The following is a 16,398-nucleotide window of genomic DNA, read 5'->3' as shown; positions in this document are numbered from 1 at the left end:
AATCATTATGTATCCCCTTTAAATCTCTTAACAAAATGGGGCCATCACAGCTGACAAAATTCCTTCAGCCATACACTCCTGCCAGAGCCCTCAAACCGCTGAACTGGGAAACCTAATCATTCCTAGAGTTAGCAGAGTTAGATGGGGCGGTAAGAGCTTCACGGCCACAACGGCCAGCCTTTGGAACTTCTTGCCTACCATGTTGAAAAAAGAACCCAGTCTTTTTAAATTCAGGAAGGGCTTTAAAACTTGGTTGTTTACGGTTTAATTGTTTACTTATCTGTTTGTACTGATTGAATCAAAGGCAGCGCCTAGACACCCCAGGGTATTTGTTGCGCTTTATGCATTCTCATCATCATCATCATCACTGATGACATCATCCACAGAACCACTCACACCCCATACAACCTTTGAACGCCCACTCACACACCTGTACAACAACTGACATACCCATTCACAGACCTATAACAGTACTCAGACACCTGCTCACTCCTCCATAGAGCCACTCACACACCCACTCTCTCACTCATACAACAACTCACACAACCATTCACTCACACATACAGCCACTCATACAACCAGTTACCCACCCATATGGCCAGCCACATAACCACACACTCACCTATAGAGCTACTCACACATCCACTTATTTAGCTACTCACACATCCACTTATTTACCTACAGTCACACACCGACTCAATCACCTAATCAGCCTTGCAACACAGCCACTCACTGACCCATTGAATCACTCATACTCACTCACACAACCAAATACCTGTTCACTCATCCATACAATCACTCACACATTCCTGTATTCACACATACAACAATTCACACAGCCACTCACTGTCCAATACAGTCACTCACACACGGAGTCAATTAACGAAACACCTACTCAAACAATTACTTACTCACCCATACAGCCACTTACGCATTCAGTCACTTACTCATACAGCCATTCAGACATCTACTTACTCACCCATACAGTCACTACACACCCATTTACACACTGATAAAGTCACTTACACCATAACTCGCCCACCATACATCCACTGGCACACCTACTCACTCACCAGTAGAGCCACTCACACAGCATCTCACTCACCCACACAGCTACTTTCACAACCACTTATACATCCACTCACACACCCATGAGCACAAGGATACATACAGTCACACAGCCACTCACATGATAAATATTAAAAGTAGAACCACTCATTAGTAGTACACCTAGTATACTACTTTAAGTGTTATAATACATTAGGATATATGTTGAACAATCATGAACTCTTACAAAATACTTACACTCATTGGATGGTGTCATTGGTGATGCCATCAGTGATATCATTTGAGATGTCATCAGTGATGTCACTGACCCTCTTTGGGCACATGGCTATCTCCACCCCCATTCCACCTACCTTTACCTTGTATTTCCCGAGTTACTGTTTTGTAGTTTATTTATTTACTGGTCCTACCTCCTTTTGGACCAAGCCCTTGAAAGCCGACTATTGCACTCACTACACCATGAGGCCTTCGGAAATAGCAGCCATGGCCAAGGTGTTCTCACCTGAATGCCAATACCAACATCAGCCACTCTCATCAGAGTAGATACGCTACATAGATACGCACCCACCGACGCACTTGAGATGCTGAGCAGCCTCATCTTTCAATAATGCCACACCACGCCCGCTTGAAAGACGAATTCAACCGACACTCTACCTTGCGATTTACACGTGTCATAGTGGGCTCTACCTCACCTGAAGACGTTGATGAGTGTTAGCATGGCTCTGGGACTCTGTGCTAGCCTACAAAATGAGAAAAGCCCCATAGACCCATACTTTTACAGTACTGAATGATTGTACAGCAATGTAGCAGATTAACCCCTTGACCGTGGCGAAAATTCCGCCGCGGTGCGGGTGATTTATGGCGTGGGCGTGGTTCGGACGGCCCCCGGCCGTCCTCCGCACACGCCCACCGTGACGTCGGACGGCCGGCATGGAAGGGGTAAATATACGCCGCCGAACCCCAGGGTTGTCGGCCGTGAGTCTGTGTTCCTTTGATACGCTTGATGTAATACTCATTACTCGCGGCTGGCCCAGCTGGGTTGTAAGCTGAATGCTGTGTAACATACATGTTGAATACCAACGGTCTTAAAAATAAAAAAATAAATCAGTGATGTCACTGACCATTTCATGAGTGATGTAATATGTGAGTTCATAAGCAGTGCATTGCAGGGACATAAGTTATGATTAGCTCAGGTAACTATAACTACTACATTTCACTGGTTTTGTACAAGTGAAATCTGACCCTAACTATAACGTCCCTGTAACCTTTAGTTTTTCAGTGAATTTCTAAGGTTTTTTTATTTTCATTTCCTAACTATAACGCCCTTGTAACTTTTGTTTTTTTCTGTGAATTTCTAAGATTTTTTTTATTCTATTTCCTAACTATAATCTCCCTGTAACCTTTGTTTTTTTCAGTGAATATATATATATATATATATATATATATATATATAAATATATATATATATATATATATATATAACACAGTAGCATATGCAACTGTGTAGTTATAGAGTTTCCTCGGAAGGTCAAGTTATGCTTTACATGAATCTGTGTCGTTTGGTACTTACTTTCATATTTCAATTACTGTACTGTTTTGTAGAGTACTTTAAACAGCAGTAGGTCGGATCCTGTCAGAGATGTTATTTGAGATGTCATCAGTGATGTCATCAATGATGTAATCAAACTTGTCATGAGTGCAAACTGTGAGTTTGGGGGGTGGGGGCTCAGAATCAGAGCCATCATCTTCGAAACCACTGTGTGGAATGTCTGTAATGCAAAGAGTGCCCGATGGATTCTAACTTGTACTTACTAAGGTTCTACTAGATAGCACCATGATCCTTCCTTGGTAACCAGGTAATTGAAACGCCACCTTCCACAATCACAGCGCTCCAAAAGCCCCAGTAACCAATAGCGGCTCATTATATGTGCAACTAAACGGTTCCTTCATCTGCAAAGCAAAACGTTACTCCTTTGTCATCAAAAATGTTTTCCCTCTGGCAGGGAAAGCATTGGGTACTGTTAACTCATATACATCTGTTGGTTGCACAATATTAACCCGAAATGTGGACAGGTACCGGGCGCACCCCCAGATTCAGAAGCGGCCTGTGGGTGGGGTCAGGCACGCAACGCCCACTGGCCTCAAAGGGCTTCAGCGCCCCGTTGTGTGTGTCAGCCCGGGCTGAGACAGCTTCCAGGGCTGGCGACAGTCTTATTGCAGCCGCACCTGAGTACTTCACAGGTCTTTAAAAGACCATTTACTTGTTAACGAGGCTTTTTGTTTTTCACCTCTTCTTAGAGCCCCGACATCTCCACCCTGCCTACTGCTGGAAGAATTACCCCCCCCCCCGAAATTTTTATTAGCCCCCACCCCCACAAAATATGGCTCTAGTTGCGCCTCTGTCGGAGGTGACCTGCTACTGAAGGAGCCCACTAATGTAGACAGGTAGAGGGCGCACCCCCAGATTCAGTAGTGGCCCGAAGACCCCTCGGGGGGGGGTGACCTGCAGCTGTCTCCTGGGCACTGAAGAGCCGGCGGCTGCCCCTCTATTCTGCTGACAGCAGCCCCCTCATGTGGCCAGGTACAGGGCGCACCCCCAGATTCAGAAGCGGCCCGTGGGTGGTGGGCAGGCACGCAACGCCCATTGGCCTCAAAGGGCTTCAGCACCCCGTTGTGTGTGTCAGCCCGGGCTGAGACAGCTTCCAGGGCTGGCGACAGTCTTATTACAGCCGCACCTGAGTACTTCACAGGTCTTTAAAAGACCATTTACTTGTTAACGAGGCTTTTTGTTTTTCACCTCTTCTTAGAGCCCCGACATCTCCACCCTGCCTACTGCTGGAAGAATTACCCCCCCCCCGAAATTTTTATTAGCCCCCACCCCCACAAAATATGGCTCTAGTTGCGCCTCTGTCGGAGGTGACCTGCTACTGAAGGAGCCCACTAATGTAGACAGGTAGAGGGCGCACCCCCAGATTCAGTAGTGGCCCGAAGACCCCTCTGGGGGGGGGGTGACCTGCAGCTGTCTCCTGGGCACTGAAGAGCCGGCGGCTGCCCCTCTATTCTGCTGACAGCAGCCCCCTCATGTGGCCAGGTACAGGGCGCAGCCCCAGATTCAGCAGTGGCCAAAGGCCCCTCTAGGGGTGACCTGCAGCTGGCTCCTGGGCACTGAAGAGCCACCGGCTGCGTCTTTGACCTGCAGACATGAACCCCTGATTCAGCAGCGGCCCGAAGAAGACCCCTCTCGGGGCTGACCTGCAGCTGGCTCTTGGCTGCGCCTCAGCCCCGCTGTCATTCAGGCAAGGTGAAATAATGCAAAGTTTACCCTGTGGTGTGCTGGACCGACACCCTACCCCCTTCCCCCAACCCCCCCACCCCCCGCACAGGAGAAGCGGGCGGCTTTATTACCGCCAACCCAGGCTTCAGCAGGCACAGCTGCTGAGCGAGGAGGAGGAGGCACATACAACGAGGGAGGGCTGGGAGAGGGAGCCAGGGCCCCCCAGGACAGGCTGAGAACAGCAGCAACCACTGCTACTGCCTGCAGTGTCCGAGGGGTGCCTACGCTGACTGCTGCAGACTTGCAGAGTGCATCTACCTGCCCAGGCGTGCGCTGACTGCTGCAGAGTGCATCTGCCTGACGGGTGCCTGCGCTGACCGCTGCAGAGTGCCTGTGCCCCGGGCGTGCATGGACTGACTGCTGCAGTGTGTATCTGCCTGAGGGGTGCCTAACCTGACTGCAGCCGAGTGCATCTGCGGCTCAGACGTGCCTGAGCTGACTGCACATCCTGACCTCACTGCTGCAACCTGTACCCGCCACAGCGGTGCCTACCTGAACCGTTGCGGACTTTATCTGCCCCTGACGTGCCAACCCTGACTGCTGGAATCTACCAGCCACAGGCGTGTCTGGCTTGACTGCTGGTGGAGCTGTCACGGGGCTGCTCTGCCCATGACTGCAGCCTGGACCTGCCCCAGAGTCCCTGAGTGCCGCTAGCTGGAGCTTCTCCAGTGCCATCTGTGCCAGGCGTGCCAGCCCAGCTAACTAATTGAAGCGCCTGTCTCCCGCGCCCAGACCTGTGATTACTACCTGTGACCGCAACGGAGACTCCCCGGGTCACCTTTCCTGCCTGCGTCGAGGGGTCCTGGCCCGGGGCTACCTTGGCTGACTGCCCCTAGCGGCACAGGGTGCCCATCCCCTGCTTCAGGTGTGCCTGTCCTGCCTCGGGGTGACTGCTCTGAATTGCTGCCCGTACCCGCCCCGTTTGAGACGCCCTCTGCTTTGTTCCTGTTCTGCCTCCCGCTGCCCTGGTAGCTCCTGCTGCTTGCGGTACCTGCACTGGCAGTGCCTGTTGTGTTTGCCGCTGTGTGCACCACCCCGTGAACCTACTCTGCCTGCACCTGCCCCTGCCTCCGCCATGGCCCGCCGGTCCTTGCTGGTGTTACTGGCCGGGCTCTGGCTCCCAGCCCTGGGGGACATCCTGTTCCGCTGCCCGCCCTGCACCCCGGAGCGCCTGTCGGTCTGCCCCCCTGTGCGCCCCACCAGCCCCTCGGGGGCCTGCGTCGAGCTGGTGAAGGAGTCGGGCTGCGGCTGCTGCCCGGTGTGCGCGCGGCTGGAGGGGGAATCCTGCGGCGTCTACACCCCGCGCTGCGCCCCCAACCTCCGCTGCTACCCCACCCCCGGCTCCGAACTGCCCCTGGAGGCGCTGATGCAGGGCCAGGGCGTCTGCATCCGAAGGAAGGACGAGCTCGGGGGGAGCCAGGAGCGAGCCACAGGTAAGAAGGGTCCCAATGGGCCACCCAGGGGAGTGTGGAATCACATGCTGTGCCGGCCACTGGGATTATGCGGCAGGAGAGGGACAAATTATGCAGCATAACGTGGCACATTGTATAATCGTATTACTTCATTATTTCGTTATTTGTAAACTTGGTAACACTCTCTGAGCATTAGTAGAACCTCATTAGTACCAGTTTAACACTCAAACGTAGCAATAAGCAACAGAAAGGTGACCAGTCCAGCTTTGCAAAGGGCTTTCCACTACGGAGCAACACGTGTCGTCGAATTTCTAGTAACTTTTGAACCGTTTGAGCTCGAATCTGTTAACATTCTGCAGATTATGCAGCAGATGATGAATCATGTGGCAAATGCAGCAAATCCATAATTATGTGAAAATCGCTGCGGCCGCATAATTCCAGTGGCCCTGGGTATAAGGCATGGTGCTCTCTGGGGAGGGTGAGCGTGAAAACACCAAAGATATAAGGGGATGGGGGCGAGCTAAAGCCCCCTGATGTGTGTGGGGCTGTGGAATCACCCAGGAGACGGGGCACTGTGCTATTGGGGAAGGGGACCATTGTAGCACCTAGGGGAAGCATGGGCGTTCAGCGAGAAGGGGGCACGGTGCCGCCTGGACAGGAGAGCATGGAACACGTGCATCGCAGCTTGGGAAGGGGAAAAGATGCCACCCATTGAAAGATGCATGCAAAACCTATGGCAAGGGTGGTACGCAGACACCCGAAAGAAGGAGAGCGCGTTTGCCACCCTTGGAAGGAGGCATGAACACATGAAGTAAAGAGGTGAACATGTAGCCACTTGGTGGAGGGGGGGCTGGTGTGACCTGTGAAAGAGGCATTGGAATACTTGAGGGAAGGGAGGAACACGGCTACCTGCTAAAAGGGGCGATGTTGTGACACTTGTGGAAGGAGGGCACCGAGACACCTGAGGAACAAAGAGGGAGCTAAAGACACCTGTGGAAGGAGGGAGCGTGGAAGGAAGGAGCTTGTGACACCTGTGGAAGGAAGCGTAAAGAAGGAGCTAATGACACCTGAGGAAGGAGGGAGCTTGTACCACCTGTGGAAGGAGGGAGCTTGTACCACCTGTGTAAGGAGGGAGCTTGTGACACCTGTGTAAGGAGGGAGCTTGTGACACCTGTGTAGGGATGGAGCTTGTGACACCCGTGGAAGGAGGGAGCTTGTGACACCCGTGGAAGGAGGGAGCTTGTGACACCTAGGTAAGGGGGGAGCTTGTGACACCCGTGGAAGGAGGGAGCTAGTGACACCTGTGTAAGGGGGAGCTTGTGACACCTGTGGAAGGAGGGAGCTTGTACCACCTGTGGAAGGAGGGAGCTTGTACCACCTGTGTAAGGAGGGAGCTTGTGACACCTGTGTAAGGAGGGAGCTTGTGACACCTGTGTAAGGGGGGGCTTGTGACACCTGTGTAGGCAGGGAGCTTGTGACACCTGTGGAAGGAGGTAGCTTGTGACACCTGTGGAAGGAGGGAGCTTGTGACGCCTGTGGAAAGAGGGAGCTTGTGACACCTGTGGAAGGAGGGTGTCTGTGCCACCTGTGGAATGAGGGGCTTGTACCACCTGTGGAAGGAGGAAGCCTGTGACACATGTGTAAGGAGGAAGCCTGTGACACATGTGTAAGGAGGGAGATTGTGACATATGTGTATGGAGAGAGCTTGTGATGCCTGTGGAAGGGGGAGGGTGTGCCACCTGTGGAATGACAGGGTTTGTACCATCTGTGAAATGAGGGAACTTCTCCTACCTGTGGAAGGAGGGCATGGAACACATGAAGTATATAGAGGGAGCTTGTGACACCTGTGGAAGGAGGGAGCGTGGAAGGAAGGAGCTTGTGACACCTGTGGAAGGAAGCGTAAAGAAGGAGCTAATGACACCTGAGGAAGGAGGGAGCTTGTACCACCTGTGGAAGGAGGGAGCTTGTACCACCTGTGTAAGGAGGGAGCTTGTGACACCTGTGTAAGGAGGGAGCTTGTGACACCTGTGTAGGGATGGAGCTTGTGACACCCGTGGAAGGAGGGAGCTTGTGACACCCGTGGAAGGAGGGAGCTTGTGACACCTAGGTAAGGGGGGAGCTTGTGACACCCGTGGAAGGAGGGAGCTAGTGACACCTGTGTAAGGGGGAGCTTGTGACACCTGTGGAAGGAGGGAGCTTGTACCACCTGTGGAAGGAGGGAGCTTGTACCACCTGTGTAAGGAGGGAGCTTGTGACACCTGTGTAAGGAGGGAGCTTGTGACACCTGTGTAAGGGGGGGCTTGTGACACCTGTGTAGGCAGGGAGCTTGTGACACCTGTGGAAGGAGGTAGCTTGTGACACCTGTGGAAGGAGGGAGCTTGTGACGCCTGTGGAAAGAGGGAGCTTGTGACACCTGTGGAAGGAGGGTGTCTGTGCCACCTGTGGAATGAGGGGGCTTGTACCACCTGTGGAAGGAGGAAGCCTGTGACACATGTGTAAGGAGGAAGCCTGTGACACATGTGTAAGGAGGGAGATTGTGACATATGTGTATGGAGAGAGCTTGTGATGCCTGTGGAAGGGGGAGGGTGTGCCACCTGTGGAATGACAGGGTTTGTACCATCTGTGAAATGAGGGAACTTCTCCTACCTGTGGAAGGAGGGCATGGAACACATGAAGTATATAGAGGGAGCTTGTGACACCTGTGGAAAGAGGGAGCTTGTGACGCCTGTGGAAAGAGGGAGCTTGTGACGCCTGTGGAAGGAGGGAGGTTTTGACACCTGTGGAAGGAGGGAGCTTGTGCCACCTGTGAAAGGAGGAGACTTTTACCACCTGTGGAAGGAGAGAGCTTGTGACGCCTGTGGAAGGGGGAGCGTGTGCCACCTGTGGAACAAGGGGGCTTTTACCACCTGTGGAATGAAGAAACTTGTACCACCTGTGGAAGGAGGGCATGGAACACCTGAGGTATATAGAGAGAGCTTGTGACACCTTGGAATGATGGAACTCGTGGCATCTGTGTAAGGAGGGAGCTTGTGAAACCTGTGAAGTAGGGAGCGTATAACACCTGTGTAAGGAGGGAGCGTATAACACCTGTGTATGGAGGGAGTTCGTGACACCTGTGTAAGGAGGGAGATTGTGACATATGTGTAAGGAGAGAGCATGTGAGGGAGCTTGTGACACCTGAGGTACAAAGAGGGAGCTTGTGACACCTGTGTAGGGAGGGAGCTTGTGGCATCTGTGGAAGGAGGGAGCTTGTGACACCTGTGGTATAAAGAGGGAGCTTGTGACACCTGTGTAGGGAGGGAGCAGGTGACACCCTTGTCGGTAGGGAGCTTGTGACACCTGTGGAAGGAGGGATCGAGTACCACCCATGGAAGGAGGGAGCTTGTGACACATGTGTAAGGAGGAGCTTGTGACACCCGTGTAAGGAGGGAGCTTGTGACACCTTTGGAAGGAGGGAACTTGTCACACCTGTGTAAGTAGGGAGCTGTGACGCCTGTGGAAGGAGACTGTTATGCCACCCATGGAAGGAGGGAGCTTGTGACACCTGTGTGAGGAGGGAGCTTGTGACGCCTGTGGAATGATTGAGCTTGTGACGCCTGTGGAAGGAGGGAGCTTGTGACGCCTGTGTAAGGAGGGAGCTGTGACTCCTATGGAAAGGGGAGCATGTGCCACCGATGGAAGGAGGGAGCTTGTGACGCCTGTGGAAGTAGGAAGCTTGTGACACCTGTGGAGGGAGTTTGCTCGTGACACCTATGGAAGGAGGCGTGGAACACAAGATATAACGAGGGAGCTTATGACACCTGTAGAAGGGGGGAGCTTCTGATACCTGTGAAAGGAGGGAACTTGTGATGTCTGTGGAAGGAAGGAACTTGTGACTCCTGTGGAAGGGGGAGTGTTTGGCACCCGTGGAAGGAGGGAGCTTGTGACACTTGTGTAAGGAGGGAGCTTGTGATGCCTGTGGAAGGATTGAGCTTGTGATGCCTGTGGAAGGATTGAGCTTGTGATGCCTGTAGAAGGAGGGAGCTAGTGATGCCTTTGCAAGGAGGGAGTTGTGACGCCTGTTGAAAGGGGAATGTGTGCCACCCGTGGAAGGCAGAAGTTTATGACACCTGTGTAAGGAGGGAGTTTGTGACGCCTGTGGAAGGAGGGAGCTGTGATGCCTGTGTAAAGGGGAGCATGGGCCACCTGTGGAAGGAGGGAGCTTGTAACACCTGTGGATGTAGGCAGCTTGTGAGGCCTGTGGAAGGAAGAAGCTTGTGACACATGTGGAAGGGGGAATGTGTGCCTCCCGTGGAAGGAGGGAGCTTGTTACACCTGTGTAAGGAGGGAACTTGTGACACTGGTGGAAGGAGAGAGTTTATTACACCTGTGTAAGGAGGGAGCTTGTGACGCTGGTGGAAAGAGGGAGCTTGTGACGCCTGTGTAAGGAGAGAGCTTGTGACGCTTGTGTAAGGAGGGATCTCGAGACACCTGTGGAAGGATGGAGCTTGTGACGCCTGTGTAAGGAGGGAGTGTGTGCCATCTGTGGAAGGAGGGAGCTTGTGACACCTGTGGAAGGAGGGAGCTTGTGATGCCTGTGGAAGAAGAGAGCTTGTGACGCCTGTGTAAGGAGGGAGCTGTGACGCCTGTGGAAAGGGGAATGTGTGAGACCCGTGGAAGGAGGGAGTTTGTGACACCTGTGGAAGGAGGGAGCTGTGATGCCTATGGAAAGGGGAGCGTGTGCCACCCGTGGAAGGAGGGAGCTTGTGACACCCGTGGAAGGAGGGAGCTTGTGACACCTGTGGAAGGAGGGAGCTTGTGACACCTGTGGAAGGAGGGAGATTGTGACATATGTGTATGGAGAGAGCTTGTGATGCCTGTGGAAGGGGGAGGGTGTGCCACCTGTGGAATGACAGGGTTTGTACCATCTGTGAAATGAGGGAACTTCTCCTAGCTGTGGAAGGAGGGCATGGAACACATGAAGTATATAGAGGGGGCTTGTGACACCTGTGGAAAGAGGGAGCTTGTGACGCCTGTGGAAAGAGGGAGCTTGTGACGCCTGTGGAAGGAGGGAGGTTTTGACACCTGTGGAAGGAGGGAGCTTGTGCCACCTGTGGAAGGAGGGAGATTGTGACATATGTGTATGGAGAGAGCTTGTGATGCCTGTGGAAGGGGGAGGGTGTGCCACCTGTGGAATGACAGGGTTTGTACCATCTGTGAAATGAGGGAACTTCTCCTACCTGTGGAAGGAGGGCATGGAACACATGAAGTATATAGAGGGGGCTTGTGACACCTGTGGAAAGAGGGAGCTTGTGACGCCTGTGGAAAGAGGGAGCTTGTGACGCCTGTGGAAGGAGGGAGGTTTTGACACCTGTGGAAGGAGGGAGCTTGTGCCACCTGTGAAAGGAGGAGACTTTTACCACCTGTGGAAGGAGAGAGCTTGTGACGCCTGTGGAAGGGGGAGCGTGTGCCACCTGTGGAACAAGGGGGCTTTTACCACCTGTGGAATGAAGAAACTTGTACCACCTGTGGAAGGAGGGCATGGAACACCTGAGGTATATAGAGAGAGCTTGTGACACCTTGGAATGATGGAACTCGTGGCATCTGTGTAAGGAGGGAGCTTGTGAAACCTGTGAAGTAGGGAGCGTATAACACCTGTGTAAGGAGGGAGCGTATAACACCTGTGTATGGAGGGAGTTCGTGACACCTGTGTAAGGAGGGAGATTGTGACATATGTGTAAGGAGAGAGCATGTGAGGGAGCTTGTGACACCTGAGGTACAAAGAGGGAGCTTGTGACACCTGTGGAAGGAGGGAGCTTGTGACACCTGTGGAAGGAGGGAGCTTGTGCCGCTTGTGGAAAGGGAGCTGTGATGCCTATGGAAAGGGGAGCGTGTGCCACCTGTGGAAGGAGGGAGCTTGTGACGCCTGTGGAAGGAGGGAGGTTTTGACACCTGTGGAAGGAGGGAGCTTGTGCCACCTGTGAAAGGAGGAGACTTTTACCACCTGTGGAAGGAGAGAGCTTGTGACGCCTGTGGAAGGAGGGCATGGAACACCTGAGGTACATAGAGGGAGCTTGTGACACCTTGGAATGATGGAACTCGTGGCATCTGTGTAAGGAGGGAGCTTGTGAAACCTGTGTAAGTAGGGAGCGTATAACACCTGTGTAAGGAGGGAGCGTATAACACCTGTGTATGGAGGGAGTTCGTGACACCTGTGTAAGGAGGGAGATTGTGACATATGTGTAAGGAGAGAGCATGTGAGGGAGCTTGTGACACCTGAGGTACAAAGAGGGAGCTTGTGACACCTGTGTAGGGAGGGAGCTTGTGGCATCTGTGGAAGGAGGGAGCTTGTGACACCTGTGGTATAAAGAGGGAGCTTGTGACACCTGTGTAGGGAGGGAGCAGGTGACACCCTTGTCGGTAGGGAGCTTGTGACACCTGTGGAAGGAGGGATCGAGTACCACCCATGGAAGGAGGGAGCTTGTGACACATGTGTAAGGAGGAGCTTGTGACACCCGTGTAAGGAGGGAGCTTGTGACACCTTTGGAAGGAGGGAACTTGTGGCATCTGTGTAAGGAGGGAGATTGTGACATATGTGTAAGGAGAGAGCATGTGAGGGAGCTTGTGACACCTGAGGTACAAAGAGGGAGCTTGTGACACCTGTGTAGGGAGGGAGCTTGTGGCATCTGTGGAAGGAGGGAGCTTGTGACACCTGTGGTATAAAGAGGGAGCTTGTGACACCTGTGTAGGGAGGGAGCAGGTGACACCCTTGTCGGTAGGGAGCTTGTGACACCTGTGGAAGGAGGGATCGAGTACCACCCATGGAAGGAGGGAGCTTGTGACACATGTGTAAGGAGGAGCTTGTGACACCCGTGTAAGGAGGGAGCTTGTGACACCTTTGGAAGGAGGGAACTTGTCACACCTGTGTAAGGAGGGAGCTGTGACGCCTGTGGAAGGAGACTGTTATGCCACCCATGGAATGATTGAGCTTGTGACGCCTGTGGAAGGAGGGAGCTTGTGACGCCTGTGTAAGGAGGGAGCTGTGACTCCTATGGAAAGGGGAGCATGTGCCACCAATGGAAGGAGGGAGCTTGTGACGCCTGTGGAAGTAGGAAGCTGGTGACACCTGTGGAGGGAGTTTGCTCGTGACACCTATGGAAGGAGGCGTGGAACACAAGATATAACGAGGGAGCTTATGCCACCTGTAGAAGGGGGGAGCTTCTGATACCTGTGAAAGGAGGGAGCTTGTGATGTCTGTGGAAGGAAGGAACTTGTGACTCCTGTGGAAGGGGGAGTGTTTGGCACCCGTGGAAGGAGGAAGCTTGTGACACCTGTGTAAGGAGGGAGCTTGTGATGCCTGTGGAAGGATTGAGCTTGTGATGCCTGTGTAAGGAGTGAGCCATGACGCCTGTGGAAGGCGGGAGATTGTGACGCCTGTGGAAGGAGGGCGTGGAACACGAGGTATAAAGAGGGAGCTAATGACACCTGTAGAAGATGGGAGCGTGTGATACGTGTGAAAGGAGGGAGCTTGTGCCACCCGTGGAAGGAGGTAGCTTGTGACATCTGTGGAAGGAGGGAGCTTGTGACACCTGTGTAAGGAGTGAGCGGTGACGCCTGTGGAAAGGGGAGCGTGTGCCACCCGTGGAAGGAGGGAGCTTGTGACGCCCGTGGAAGGATTGAGCTTGTGACGCCTGTGGAAGGAGGGAGCTTGTGACACCTGTGTAAGGAGTGAGACGTGATGCCTGTGGAAAGGGGAGCGTGTGCCACCCGTGGAAGGAGGGAGCTTGTGACGCCTGTGGAAGTAGGAAGCTTGTGACGCCTGTGGAAGGAGAAAGCTTGTGACGCCTGTGGAAGGAGGGAGCTTGTGACGCCTGTGGAAGTAGGGAGCTTGTGACTCCTGTGTAAGGAGGGAGCTGTGACGCCTGTGGAAGGGGGGGTGTGTGCCACCCGTGGAAGGAGGGTGCTCGTGACACCTGTGGAAGGGGGAGTTTATGACACCTGTGGAAGGAGGTAACTTGTGAAGAAGGGCATTGAACACCTGTATAAGGGCAAACAAGTAGACCCTTGGGGGAGGGGGCCTGGTGCGACCTGTGGAGCGGGCATGGGAGACTTGAGGGAAGGGTGGAGCATGGCCACCTGGGAAAAGAGGGGATTTTGTGTCACCTGTGGAAGGAGGGCATGGAAACACCTGAGGCCTAAAGAGGGAGGATGTGACACCGGTGTAAGGAGGGAGCGTCTGACACTGGTGTAAGGAGGGAGCTTCTGACACCTGTGTAAGGAGGGAGCTTGTGACACCGTTAGAAGGAGGGAGCTTGTGACACCGGTGGAAGGAGGGTGCTTGTGAAATCTGAAGTAAGGGCTCCAAAAAGAAGCACAAAAGTGACATGGTAGTTAAGAACTAGAAGAAGGTTAGTTTCCCTTCTGTGTGTCTTTAAGCACTAAAATAATGGACACTGTGTTCGAAAACCAAATAGACATCTACTGGTGCAAACAATCTACATATCAGAAACCTATAAACACTTTGTACTATTAGTCTTTATAAACACAATATAATGCGAAAAAATGTGTAGATGTGTAGATATTCTCTTTAATTTTCATAAAAACCTTCAGCAAGAATTCCAATGAAAGTAAAATATAAAATCATAATAAAAAGTACAATTTCTAATTCACAGTATTCTAATACATTGTTAGTTCCTAGAACTACCCATTGTGTAACGTACAAAAATGGAACACCCAATACATCCAAATCCCTTCTAATTTGCGTAATTTATAAAACTGTAGACGCCGCGTTTCGGTGGCCAATGGTATAATTTCTGGGGAAATGGTGGGTGTGGTAGCATTTTGGAATCATGGGGGAACCTTTAGGACCAGGAGGAGGACGGTGTGTGTGAGGGCGGGGGTTAGTGGAGGGGGGAGAGAACATCTAGTGGCCAGGAAAGATAACCAAAGAATATTCATTTAAAAAGTAGGTGGCGCCACTTACCTCTATGGCGGACCATGTATGAACCATGTCTAACTAAGGTTTATCATGAATTCAAACAGTATGCATGAGAGTGACACCTAGGAAACCAGGAACAGGCAACCGTAGAAACCAAAAACACATGAAATTTACAGACGCAAACGCGTAACATTCATAGACTTATGGGAGTGATGCCCAGGGGAAATAGACAACAATTAAAGAGAATCATGGGCAACATAGGGGAAATAACAGCACCCTGAAGACCGGCTACATCACATATTAGGGCCACCATAAATGTCACCTCTGCACAGATGGCTGAGAAAATTACCGCCCTATGAGGACAGCCCTATTCGGAGTCAAGACCTGACTGGGATTGTAGCAGAAAACTTAAAATAAAGAGAACATTACAAGACAGGCCTTCTCCATGTTTGCTGTCGATATCTAGAACATCATGCAGATAAACAATGGAACTGTCCCAACCCTTCTGTAATATAGCAGGGAGCGGAAGCCGTTCCTCTGCAAAGAGCCCTGCGGGGCAGGTTTACTAACACTTTGTACTCGCTTGCATCACAGACCAGCACAAAGTGTTGGTTTGGGATCCACATTAGCGTGCAAATCAGAATTTACATTGGAAAGTAGCCCTAAAGTACCGCAAAGAAACCCTTTGTGCTTCTCTTCGCTACTTTGGATCAAGGAGGGGTTCTGTGAGTGGTATATGTTGCCTTTGTCACGCAACAACCCTTGGGGTTTGATGCAAAGTCCTATCTGCTAGTAAAGGTAAACAGACACCAAAAATTAATGCCTCCTCGAAGCTGCCAACTTTGCATTTGTGCTGCACTGCACAGCACGCATACAAAGTGGGAAATGTGTTAAACTATGTCAAAGCATAGCATTTTCTACTGAAAGGGTAACTTTCCAGTACAAAACCTCTGCTTGACTTCACACACACCCTTACACTATGGTGCAAAGGTATAAGTGGTGGCCCATGGCAGCAAAAAGTGTGCCTGTGCAGGTGGAAAGAGAAACAGTATCATATCTTAGTGGAAATGGCACAGTTCTCCTCCCTCCCTTCCACCCAATGCAGTGCAGAAACCTTGCGTGAAAGCTTAGTAAATCTTGCCCTGTATCTCAAAACAGTCGTATCCACCCCCTTGTATATTGTACCTTTTTGTAAATGATCTTCAATAAAAACCCAGCTCTTCTGCCTTTGTTCAGTTCTCTTGCTCTCAAGCTAATAGCACGTCTATGAGCATACAACCAGCAGATGAAAAAGTGGATAGAAATAGAAGGAATCCAATGGAGCCAGTGGGTTAGAAGGCTGGTAAAATAAGTATTGGAAATGACAATAGTCCTCAGCTTTAAATGGATAAACTATTGGCGTTGCCAATGCTTGTTGACATCAGGATGTGAATGCATGCATTAAAGTAAACCCATTTCAAAATGGCTGCATGCGTAAAGCTGCACACCCACGTATGTGTCATGAAGCATGGCTACCATGTTTTTATTAATCGTTTTAGCGTGGTGGGTGGCCATATTAGACCAGTAAATTAAAATGTTATATAGAGAAAAGGAAAGTGTGCAGGGACCTGGAAAAAGGACGTGAGTGGCCCAGCAGCACTTGGCAGCTGGCAGGCCTCATAAAAAAATTA

At 51.7% G+C, this 16,398-nt stretch overlaps 1 protein-coding gene across 3 annotated transcripts in view; it reads left to right on the top strand.

Annotated features, from left to right (window-relative positions):
- The window catches only part of IGFBP2 (insulin like growth factor binding protein 2), a 487,588-nt gene that overhangs the window by 121,664 nt on the left and 349,526 nt on the right, over window positions 1-16,398 (top strand). Inside the window, exon 1 of one of the 3 annotated variants that reach the window (XM_078679265.1) lies at window positions 4,577-5,832. The exons of the other annotated variants lie outside the window; for them this stretch is intronic. Within the exon in view, the coding sequence (XP_078535391.1) occupies window positions 5,475-5,832 (358 nt within the window). The 5' untranslated portion in view covers window positions 4,577-5,474. Of the gene's footprint in view, window positions 1-4,576; window positions 5,833-16,398 lie in introns of those variants that run through there. 3 annotated transcript variants of the gene reach the window in all.

The sequence above is a fragment of the Lissotriton helveticus genome, chromosome 3_1 (assembly GCF_964261635.1).
Source record: "Lissotriton helveticus chromosome 3_1, aLisHel1.1, whole genome shotgun sequence".
Taxonomy (NCBI): domain Eukaryota; kingdom Metazoa; phylum Chordata; class Amphibia; order Caudata; family Salamandridae; genus Lissotriton; species Lissotriton helveticus.
This window is presented reverse-complemented; position numbering and strand designations above follow the sequence as displayed.